Here is a 12,387-nt window from a genome sequence, read left to right on the forward strand (position 1 = left end):
ACAGGGGCACTGGGGAAGCAAAGAATCAAAGCAGTCCTCCAATTGGAAAGAACTAAGCGGTAGAACTAGCCCTAAAAACCTTTCAGGCATAACTGCAGGGACACGGGGTACAGGTCCGCTCAGACAATGCCACAGTGGTGGCTTATGTCAACCGACAGGGGGGGGAACAAGGAGCGGACCCCTGTGGGCTGTGACTGAGAGAACTTCAGTGGGCTGAAGCCCAGGTTCTCTCTCAGCAGTTCACTTGAAAGGAGAACTGAACCAGGTGGCCGACTTCCTGAGCAGGAAAACTTTGAGAGGGCGAGTGGACTCTCAATCAAGAGGTGTTAAGTTGGATCACCCAGAAATGGGGTATGCCGGGGATAGATTGGTTTGCTTCTCGGCAGAATGCGAAGTCGCGATTTCTTTTCCTTGAACAGATGGGACGGAGCACCCGGAGTAGATGCCCTCACGCAAACTTGGGCATTCCCAAAGTGTTATGCCTTTCCCCCGCCAGTATTCATACCGGCAGTCTTGAAGAAATTTCGGGAAGAGGACACCATCCTAATCCTCATAGCACCACAATGGCCCAAAAGACCGTGGTTCTCGGTCCTGAAAGAACTAGCAGTAGAACCCCCCCTTGGATTCTACCAGCACGGAAGGACCTTCTTTATCGGGGCCCAGTATTCTGCCCACAGGTGGAACGCTGGAATCTAGCAGCCTGGTATCTAGCAGCATGGTTTCTGAGAGAGCTGTTGAAAAGCAAGGGGTTTTCTGATCAGCACAGGCCATTTATCTCAAAACATGGAAATGTTTTAATCTCTGGTGCGAGAAAAAAAAACTCCCTGAATATAAGTAGCCCAGTAACCGTAATGGAATTCCTTCAGGCTGGTGCAGACATAGGCCTAGCCATCAGCACCCTAAAGAGCCAGGTTTCCGCAATAAGTGTCTTCCTAGAAATGTCCTTGGCCAGTAATCCCTGGGTAATTAGTTTCTTTAAAGCCTTAAAATAGGCAGAGACCAGTAAACAATCTCCCGTTCACTATGTGGGACCTATCAGTGGTTCTACAAGCTCTCCTAGAAGAGCCATTTGAACCCATTACATCTTGTGAGGTAACATTTTTTAACCCTCAAGGCTGTTTTTTTTTTATTTTTTTTTTTTTTTTTAGTAGCAATCACTACCGCAAGGAGGGTCAGTGAACTCGAAGCTCTTTCTATTAGAGCTCCTTTTTTGCAGATTTTTTCAAGACTGATCCGGCTTTCTTGCCTAAGGTGGTCTCAAAATTTCATAGAGACCAAGAAATAGTGTTGCTAACTTTCTGTTCAAATCCTGTGAGGAACAGGAAATTTCCATAAGTTGGATGTTAAAAGATGTGTACTTCAGTACACAGCTTGTACAAAAGAATTTAGGAAATCAGATTCCTTTTTGTTTTTATTTTCTGGCACTAATAAGGGTATGAAGGCATCTAGACGCTCCTTGGCAAGATGGCTTTGGTTAGCCATTAGCCAGGCCTACATTTCCTATCGGAGGGAGGCCCGTATAGGTATTGAGGCACATTCCACTAGAGCTATGGCGACTTCTAAAGCGGAAAGAGCGGGTCCTACCCCAGAACAGATCTGTCGAGCTGCAACTTGGTCCAGTTATGGAACATTTACCATAGAGACTGGACCTACTGTCCGCTAAGGATCAGGATTTTGGTCGAAAAGTCCTTCAGGCGGTAGTCTCACCCTAAGTACTCGCTGATCCTCTCAAGGTGCCTGTCCTGAAAGACGATTAGGGAAAAATAGTTACTGGTAACATCTCTTCCAGTAGTCTTTCAGGACAGCACCGCTACCCACCCGAAAAAGTCTGAACATAAGACAGTCAGAGGTTAGTATGAATAACACTTGTCTCCCCTGTGGCCGGAGCTTAAATCCAAAGAATTGGGGCAGTGTTTCCTGAGAAGGGAGGAGCCAGGTTCTCTCAAGGTGCCTGTCCTGAAAGACTACTGGAAAAGAAGTTACCAATAAGTAACTCCATTTTATTTTATTTTTTTTAATTTTATTTTTTAAATTCTGGTTCTGTTCCCGTCTCAATTCTGGCCTAGGCCGGATGCTGATGTCTCTGGCGTTGCGAGTATCTCAGGAGACTGCAGTATCAGACATTCAGTGGTCAAAGAGTGGACCTGGCAATTCATCAGAAGCTGCCTGAACCCGATTTTGTGTGGCCACAATTTCTTTCCAGCACTGCCTTTATGCCTCCTGGGCATGGAGGTCACCAGAGCTTTACAGTTTGCCACTGGAGTCCGCTTCCTCTCCTCCCTGACGACATCATGGAGCTGGTGACTCCATCTGGACAAAATAAGTTTGTTGGTCTCATCAGACCACAGGACAGAGTTCCAGTAATCCATGTCCTTAGCCTGTTTGCCTTTAGCAAACTGTGAGCTTTCTTGTGCATCATCTTTACAAGAAGCTTTCCTCTGGGATGACAGCAATGCAGACCAATTTGATGAAATTTGTGGCGTATGGTCTGAGCACTGGAGAGCTCTCACTGCCTCTATTCCAACTGGTTCATGTTTTGCAAGCTAAACAGTTTGTCCTGTCCATTCTGGAAATTTAAAAATTTAGGATGGAGTCCACTTGGTCGGTAACTGCTTCACTTCATCTGGGAGACTTCTGGTGTCGTTGATATCAAGGATGTTTACTCTACATATCGATCTTTTCCTTCCTCCCTAATGGCTTCTTCATTTGCATTGATATCACTTTTCAATTTGTGGCCTTGCCCTTTGGCCTGCCTGTGGCCCCCCAGGTTTTTACTAAGGTGTTGGCTGTGGTTCTTGGGATTGTTTGGAACCTGTGGTATCCCTTTGGTACCTAGATGACCAGCTTCTAAGGGAGCAGTCAGGGTGTTGGTGTCTGCACTTTTCTACAAGGAGCTATTCCTGGTTCTTCACCAGGATAAGGCGATGTTGAGAGGCCTCGAAATTCTCCTTTTTACCAAGGTGCCTTCTTCTTTCCACCTGATTAGAAAATTGTATTGCTATCATTTTTGGCCTAATCCTAAGCATCCTAAAGAGAAGGTACTTTTCTCTTTGCGTGTGCAAGTTTGACTTGAGCATTTTAATTTCAAGTCTTTTTTTTTTTTTTTTTGTTCTGTCTAAGGGGTCTTGCAAGGGTCAGACTGCTTTTTGAATCACTACTCTAGATGGATTCATCCGCTCATTTCTCAGGCCTTACGGTATCAAGGGCAAGGTTCTTTCATTCCAGGGAAGGCCCATTTCTCCAGGAGAGTCAGTGCTTCTTGGGCTATTTGGTATCAAGGTTGTATGGCTGCCACCCTGTCTACTCTTTAAACATTTACATAGCTCTACCGGGTAAATTTTTGTTTTTGCAGATGCCATTTGTGGGTGAAGGGTCTTGCAGTTTCAGTTTCTAGGTTAAGGGTGTGTTTTGGCCTTGTTCGGTTGACCCACCCTCGTATAAACTGCTTTGGGACATCCCAGATAGTTATGAATCTGAATTCCTGTGTCCTCTGATGTATCATTTTAAGAAATTACGATTTTTGGTTTACCTGTAAAACCCTTTTCTGGGAGTACATTACAGGACACAATCGATCCCTCTTGCCTGTTCCTTATTGCTTGCTATAAAACTAGGGCTGAGCTGGGTGGGGTTTATACCACAAGTATTCATGAATTTGAGCTCCTTTATGCCATGTTATAATCTAAAAGGGATTTAAAGGCTTTTACAGGTAAGCAAAAAATGCAAGTTTTATGTTTGGTTAATAGTGCAGAGAAAAAAGGTAATGTACATTACATTACAACACTATGATAGCATTGTCCCAATGGAAAAATAAATGGCTCCTCAACAGACCAAGGACAGTGAATTGTCTCTACCCCCCACACATGTGGGTATATTTAGTTTAGCTTTCCAGGACTTAACGTACAGTGGTATGATGGAAAGGTGCGCTAATCAGCAAGCGTTCAGCTAGAACACCAGCCCACTCATGTCAATCATATCTACTAGAAGTTCCAAAATATCTCTAACTGCAAAACCAAAAACAAACTATATACATTTACATGTAGTGCATAATGTAGACATACTTAAAGTGCAATGTTAAATCGTCAGTATAACAAAATGAAAATGCATAAAATCAACAGTAAAGTGTCCAGTACTCTAACTCAACGGGACATCAAATACTTAGTGTTTCAGGTTTGCTACATCCACAAGAGTCCTCAATGTACAAAGTAAAGTCTCTTGCTGATGTCAATATTGTATTGTGTTTACAACATTATCATTATGCATTTCTGATGTCTAGCTTCAAATGTGAGTCTTCAGCTATGCAAACTCACCAGATATTTTGACCCCTTCAAAGTGGGTCAAAATGCTCTTTCTATAACTCCATGGGGTTTCCTTCATACGTCAGTGTTAGTTAGCCTTTATCTCATACTATAAAAAAAAAGCAGGGGAAAACGAAAGGGGCGTTATTGTGTGAAATCCTTTATTTTAAAAGCAAATCTAAAAGTACAAAGCCGCATAATGGTCCATTTGAGCACTTGGAGCCGGTTCACACTGAGGCGACACGACTCCTTACTACTTTGGGGGTGACTTGTGCATTACCATGCACCACGACTTCGGAGCGACTCGCAGGGACTTCACATAATGGAAGTCTATGCAAGTCGCTCCGAGGTCGCCCCGAAGTAGTACAGGACCCTTTTTCTAAGTCGGAGTGACTTGTGTCGCTCCTATTAGAACGAGTCCTGTAGCAGTCAATGGACCGCGAGGGAGCGCGACTTGTCAGGCTGACAAGTCGCCTGATAAGTCGCGCTAGTGTGAACCGACTCTTACATTGTACATTGAGAATGCTCACACAACTAACAGAGCTGTCTCCACCGATTCCCTCAATTCAGACCTGGCTCCTTTGTCAGTGTCTGTAGCTCTACGTCACATGACATGAACATAATCCTGCGGAGGAGCTGGGTCTGAATCGAAGGGATTGTTGGAAATGGCTGTTGCGCATGTAAGCGTTTTTAATGTAGGTGCCTGGAAAGGCATGATAATGTGAGTGTACTTTTACTGTTGGCTTTAAAATGAGAGGATTTTAAGATTTGCAATCTTTTGCTTTCTTCTGTAATTTATATGGTATGAGAGATAAAGGACAACATTTGAACTGGGGAACATTGATTCATGGAGGAACCTGCTTGGGAGTTACGCAAAGCGCATTTTGACACATGTCAAAAATGAGTTCTCATGTGGTGGAGACCTCAGAAAAGCAACATGAAAGTTGTAAAGCACATAATACAGTATTTGACATCAATAGACTATCTTTTGTATATTGGGGACTGTGTGTTGTGGATGTAGGGAACTTGAAACACTGGACCCTATTTTCTTTAACGGGGTTAACCGTAGACTTTCATGGGCTGGTGACACAGGAGACATTCCTTTTTGGGCTGTTAATTTACAGTGCAGTAATAGGTGTGTGAAGCCGATCCAGCACTACAATACTGGGGAGATTGGTGATGTTTTCTTTACATTTGCAAAGTACACAAAGCTTTTGCACCTGCGCAACATGTGATCAATGCTTAAAGAGCAGCTCCGCTTTGAGAGAAAAATGTTCCCCTCTAGGTGATCAATGTACATTGCAGAGACTTTAACGAACTGTGTTGCAGATTCCTATCTTTTTTCTGAAGTAATAGCAGTTTGCCTATATCCATGTGCAAAGTGAATCTGTATGGATGTGTTTTTTATAATTTTCAGTCAGCTGATGCACCTGCAGGGCTCTGAGGAAATTGGCAAGGTCTGCATCACTTTAGACGTGATATCTCTTTGGGAGTATTTTGACAAAAATTACCTTTTTGTTGGGGTGGGGTGCTCAAAATCTGACCTGCATTTTAGTGGAAACTTCTGGCAAAATCAGTAAGCCAATCACACAAGGAAATTGCATATCTGGGGGGAGGGGGGCTTTCTGTACTGAATCTGTGCACACAACACCTCCAAGTAGCCATATTGCATTGCATTTTACAGAAAATTACAGTGGTTGCAGATTGAAAGGGAAATGTCATTTTTAATTGCAATAGGACTGTTGCAATTGTAAACATTTTTTCTTATGTAAGTGGAGTTACTTAAATTTGCTATGTTTCTACATGTCCCCCCCCCCTTTTTCTAATGTTGTTTTTATCCCACTTTTTAGGAATAAGTGATGGTCCATCTGTTAGCACTTTAACAAATGGCTTTGACACCCCAGAAGAAAGGTACCAGAAACTGAAGAAGGTTAGTGATCTGAAGAGAGCCCAGGTTAAAGCTCTACAGAAGTTACCACGTGATCCCAGTCCCAATTCCCACATGATCCCAGTCCCAATTCCCACATGATGCCAGTCCCAATTCTGTTGCTTTGAACATCCAAACCGTTATCGACTTCCATTTGGCTGCCCTACTATTGCAGTTGGAACGTTTTTAAGCGTAAAAAAAAATAATGTAGTAGTAACTGTGCATTGCTTTAACAAATTGCACTATTCATATCCACTTCTACGTTACCTGTTTACGATTGCTTTAGTTACTGTTGCCAAGGAAAATTGAGCACTGGGTTGCAATAGACACTTGGGAATTAACAGGCTACAAGCCTAGGCTTTTAGACTTGTTGTTAAAGATCAGACCTCAGAACAAGGGTGATTACAAAGAAATGGATGAAAACAAGGTGGTATTTTAATGAGGGAGAGAAAAGGTTTCCTCTTTAGATTAACTGACATAACTAATAAGCCCTCCTTACAACAGACTTCAGGTTAAAGCAAATTAAAATTCTTCTCTATCAGGACCATTTCATCTGTTTTTGCACATGTTGAAATGCACATTTTAGGCTCCAAGATTAGTTCCTCCCCCCCAAACAGTTTACACTTAAAGCAAGACCCTGGAGAATAAACTGGTTTAGTTTCAAATTTTTTTATTTTTACTAAAAATTTGTTTAAAAAGTTATCTTTATTGCACACATGCATATTATTATTATTATTATTATTATTATTATTATTATTATTAATTATCATTTATTATAATTTTTTTTTTTAAATGGATACCTAGCATGACAAGTGTCGAAACTTAATTTTTTTTTCTATTACCCTTATTGCTGTAATAGGGGCCAAAAGCCCCTTTGTGACATCATTTTGCTGTGACAAGTTCTCTTTAGTGAGATATCTGGTTTTTAGAACCCTAATGCCTCACCTGCATCCACTGAAGCTAAGCTAATGAAGTACATGAAGCTAATGGAGTACAGTTCTTGCTCCATTAGCTTGATTCTCAACCGGTTCAGGTGGAAAAAATGACAGTGAAACCCTGAAGTGATGCAATACACTTCACTTTCAAACTCGTTTGCCAAAAGGGAGATTTTCTAATGGACAACTGCTAGTCTCCCTGTGTTCCACCTGTTGACACTTATCATGCTAATCTTTGTTCATTCGCCAAAGAGAAATTAGCCAATGGACGTTTGCTGGTCTTGCTCTTTTAATCTGTTGCTGGCCCATGGTCCGCAGGTGGGACAGCATAGCTTTGGTTACATGACCAGGGCAGTAACTTTTTGACAGGCAGTGGAACTAAAGCCCATCACCTGTACAACTTAGTGAAATGCTTTCCTAGCTGCAATTGCAGCTTGGAGTGTGTTTAAAATCCTTCTCTACCAGCCGCTGTTTATAAATGGTGCTGGTAGACAAGTGGTTAAGCATTTAAATACTGGTTGATGGATAGTTCTAACATGATCCTATTAATAGAAAGGATTGAGCTTCTGGTTATCTTTGCCTGAAGTAAATATTAATTTCTATCAAGCGTCCAGTTAAATTGTTTAGTCATTATTACTTTTCGCAAATTGTTTTTTTTGTGTGCCAGTTTAAAAGTTAGAAGTTTCAGCCTCTAGATTCTTAAGAAATTAGTTACAGCTTGTGTGTTTTGGCACATATATTTGTGAAAAAGACTTGGCACATCTAAAAAAAATAAATCTGTTACTGATTTTAGGCAGTAACCTAATACCTTAACCTAGTCCCAAATACCAATCCCAAGCACGCCTATACATATTGGCTGTACAGAGGTCTCCGAAACCTCATAGTTGACATTGGAAGTGTGGGGTGGACAATGTGTAATTTTAATGTATTACGTTTAACTCCTTTTTTTATTAGATGCCAGATACGCGGTCACCTAACATTGTATCTGACAAAGGGAGTATGACTCCCTATCAGGTATATCATTGGTTCTCATTCAAGCCTATCATGCCTTCTAACAGAGGCTCATGGTTCCTCTGTAGAGTCTAGTACAAGTAATTGCTAAACATATTTTCTGCTGAATTTCTTGAGAATCTGATCTGGTGAAGTGCCTTCTGGAGCTTTTGAGCAGGGAGACCCTGGGTAATCTGCTTCTCGGTTTACCTCATCAGATGCCAGTTCTTTGTACTAGTGGAGTCCCTATGGGTACATGTCATTACCAATGACAGTGGCTACAGAAGGCTTGCAGAGGTTGCCTCTAAACGGCACGATCTGTAAAGTTAACAATTCTAGCACAGTGTGTGCTTTTGGCATGTCTGGCTTTCTTTTGATAAAGCAGTAAGCTTCTAAAGGTTCATGCACATGGAGCTTTAACAGGCATTTTCTATGCATATCGTAATTTCCTAGTACTTTCCTGTGCCCAGGGAGCTGCACATGCCTCATACAGCCTTCCATAAGTTTGAGTGGCCGTATGCAGGTGTCCTCTTTTTAATGCTGAGGCTTGTTTAGACTGCTCAATCAGAAAATATATTGAATGCACGCAGGCGCCAGGCGGGTACTTGCTAGTGCCAACAAACTGCCATTCACTTGTTGGGCAGGCTGTACAGGGCATGTGCAGTTCCCCAGGAATGGGTAAGCATCGGTTAACTTTGTAAAAAGTATGTAAAATGCCTGGTAAAGTCCTGTGTTCACCCCTATAGTTCCATTATGAGACCGATATGCCAGGCCGTCCATCAAATGGGCTCTGTGGCAAGTATGTTCTTCTTCTGTTTGGAGAACAGCCGTCTCTGCAGTGTTCATACCATCATATGGCATAATTGCATTCATTTTTCCAGCAGCATGTTGGCATTTGGACGTCGGTTAAAAGCATCTGCTTCCACCCCAGGAAAATTCATACCGTCTAAAGTAACTGCCCTGAAAATGAAATTGATCTTGAATAGGAACTCCTTTTTCTGGCTGCTATCGAAGACTTATTTCATCGCTCTGCCTCTTGTATGGGCTTTATTATTTATATATATATATATATATATATATATATATAATATAATATATAAAATTTTTTTTTTTTTTTTTGTGTACTATGTAAGGAAAGGTATTTGAGGGGTGGTGGAAAACAGATTTCCAAATAACTGTCCAAAATGATTGCTGAAAAAGTTAACAGGAAAGACCTACTCACAATGTTTTGATAACTGAAAGATATATAATTTTTTTTTTTTTCCTTCCCTACAGCACTCTATGGACTTCCTGCTGTTTCAGTTTGGTCTATGCACTTTTAAATATGAGAGGACTCAGTCTAAGTATGTTATTGCTATTTTATGACTTTTAACCTGTTGTCAAATAAGCTGTTATCTAACCTTTTCTTTTTTTTTGTTTATTTCAGATACATTATCAAATCATTTAATTTTTACATTTTCCCAAAGCCATTCAACAGAAATTCTCCGGATAAGAAGTTTGTTTGTCAGGTATAGATTTTTTTAACGTTATACCAGTGATATGCTCTACATACTATTTATTCGTTTTCACACAAGACTTTCTTCCCTGTTTTTTACTGTTAAGACCTGTGTTTTTTTTTTTTTTTTTTGGGTGGGTGTTTTTTGTAAAAAAAAAAAAAAAAAAAAAAAAAAACTTGGTTTTGCTTCAGTTGTTTTTAACACTAACTGCTAAGCCCATGAGCTTGATGGGAAAAATTCAACGGATTTCTGAGATGGTTGGCCAAGAATGCCAATGTCAAATAAGTTATGCCCCTTTCACACGGACGTTGCGTTTGTGTGGGTTTTTTTTTTTTTTCCATCCATCCATTGACACATGAGGAACGGACATCATTGCATCTCTTTGGAAATGTAAATGGATTCTCATCCGTTTACATCCGCTTCAGTTTTTGGAATGGATCAGAGCCCTATTTTTTCTTAACTACTTGACGTCTGCGCTATAGCTGATTACGGCTACAGCGCGGACCTGAATTGCCGGGAGGGCGTTCATTGATGTCCTCTCGGCAACGAGCGGCCTGCGCGCTCCCTGCAGAGCGTGCCTAGCTCGCTCTGTGATCGGCGAGTCAATGAGACTTACCTGATCGGGGCGATCCCACCCCCTTACCACATGATCAGCTGTCAGCTGATTATGTAAAGTAAACAGCAGCCGGCGATCAGCTGTTTTTCTCCTCACTGTCAGTGTGAGGAGGAAGAAAAAAAACTATCACCGGTTGCTGTCAGAGGGACATCAGTCCGTAGAGGAGAGGATTATTTTTGCCCACCAGTGCCGCCTATCGGGGCCCATCAGTGAACATCAATGGAGAAAAATTACCGGTTTGCAAAATTTTATAACAAACTATAAAAACTTATGTTTTGTTCAAAATTTTCGGTAATTTACCAAAAAAAGAAAACCCCAGTAGTGATTAAATACCACCAAATAAAGCTCTATTTGTTTGAAAAAAAAAAAGTCATTTGAGTACAGTGTTGAATGGCTGCGCAATCATTCAAAGTGCAACAGCGCTGAAAGCTGAAAATTGGCCTGGGCAGGAGGGGGGTTTAAGTGCCCTGTAGGCAAGTGGTTAAAAAAACAGAACGGACAAACTGTCTGTCTGTTTTTTGGTAGCGGATGTAAAAAAAAAACAAAAAAAACTTGGGAACCTGATGTAGACCGGTTTCCTTCCTTCCTTCGTCGAGGGGGAAAAAAAAAAAAAAAAAAAAAAAAAATGGCTGAACTGAAGGAATTCTCATGTGAAAGAACCCTAGGGCTACATTTGCACAAGTGCGAATGGCAGCGGCAGGCATCTGCTGATTCCTGCTGCTGTTTTTGGGACCTGTGGACCTGTTGACACAGCCAGTGATTATTGTAGTCCAATTTTTACTACATTGAATTCTAGAAAAACTGCTTGGTGTTAATAGGCTAAAGTCTCATACATGTATATATGTGAAAGGCCTGCGTGAAAGTGAACCTGTGCCATATATTTCTATGGATAGATCGGTTTTGAAGCTCTACCTATTCCACATAAGGGTACTATTGCACATAAGGGTACTAGCTGACCCCTTCTGATTACTATGCATGAGACCGGTAAACCAAATGTAATTTGGCCACTTTGGAATTATAAAGCTGATGTCTGGGATAAAGCGCAGGCACATGTCTACAGCAGCTTTAATTGCTTCTTGCCATTCTGGATGGGTATAGTTTCAACATGCACTGGTTTGTTCTGCTGGTTTGTTCATGTTTCCACACCAAAGTCCTTATTGCTTATCACTTTGTTTTCAATGATTTTTATTGAAAATTTTTTACAAAATGCACAAAGAAATCAGTTCAGAATAACAACGAGCAGTGGTAGAACAGTAGCAATCAACAGCCAATACGGCCCTAGGAGGCCAACACAATAATATAGTAAAGGTCCATAGCATATGTAACAGAAAAATCAGTAAACATAAGGTGCCATGAGAGGCCATTCCAATGGGTAGGTAGGGTACTGCTAACCCAGATATTTGGCACCTTTCGATACTAGCCCCAGGGCTAGTTGCAGAATGACCCTACAGACTCCTGCCAGAGACAGAAGCCGAGAACAGAAGTTACAATGATGCTGCATGATATTACCACTGAAAACCTCATGAAAGCAGTGGTGAGAAAATAGTGTAAAGAGTGAAATGGAAAAGAAAGCGTAGAGAGGAAAGGAAGAAAAGACAAGAGAAGAAGGAAGAAGTGGAAACGGACCCAACCCCGCGCCCCGCTTGCCTATCACTTTGATGGGGCTGCCTCAGTGGACATTAGGAATGTCTGGGAGGGGTAGGCAAGCTCTATATTAACAAGGGTTTTTAATTTCTTTCTGCACTCCTCTTAAGCACTGAAGTGTGCTAAAGCAAATGTGCCATTTGAGACTCTTGACAGAGCACCACCAATCCTTTCACCTTCACCCTACGTGAGCGCCATGTCGATTTGTGTCAGAGCCTGCACAGGTGTTAATGACTTGCCCTGCTCCCCTATGACACAATTTGCATGCCTGGTGAATGGCAGCTTCAGCATGAGTGCTTAATTTTGAAAAGGGTAAGCAGTCCCAAAATCCTTGAAATGGCAGGTATTTCTCCACTCTCTTCCAAATCAGTGGAGGAATGGAGTGTCCTAGCAAGGGAACCTGTCACTGTGCCGTTGAAAATCTGTTTGCAGGTATCTGTAGACGCCTAACTTAGCAGCTTTGCTTGCTAGCATAACCATTTTT

General features: G+C 41.5%; 1 protein-coding gene across 1 annotated transcript in view; it reads left to right on the plus strand.

Annotated features, from left to right (window-relative positions):
- Positions 1-12,387, plus strand: part of PARN (poly(A)-specific ribonuclease) — a 327,504-nt gene that overhangs the window by 13,791 nt on the left and 301,326 nt on the right. Inside the window, exons 3-5 of the mRNA XM_082262315.1 lie at positions 6,146-6,225; positions 9,423-9,490; positions 9,574-9,655. Of these exons, the coding sequence (XP_082118441.1) occupies positions 6,146-6,225; positions 9,423-9,490; positions 9,574-9,655 (230 nt within the window). The remainder of the gene's footprint in view (positions 1-6,145; positions 6,226-9,422; positions 9,491-9,573; positions 9,656-12,387) is intronic.

Source organism: Pelophylax lessonae (genome assembly GCF_965119305.1).
Source record: "Pelophylax lessonae genome assembly, chromosome: 6".
Classification (NCBI taxonomy): Eukaryota; Metazoa; Chordata; class Amphibia; order Anura; family Ranidae; genus Pelophylax; species Pelophylax lessonae.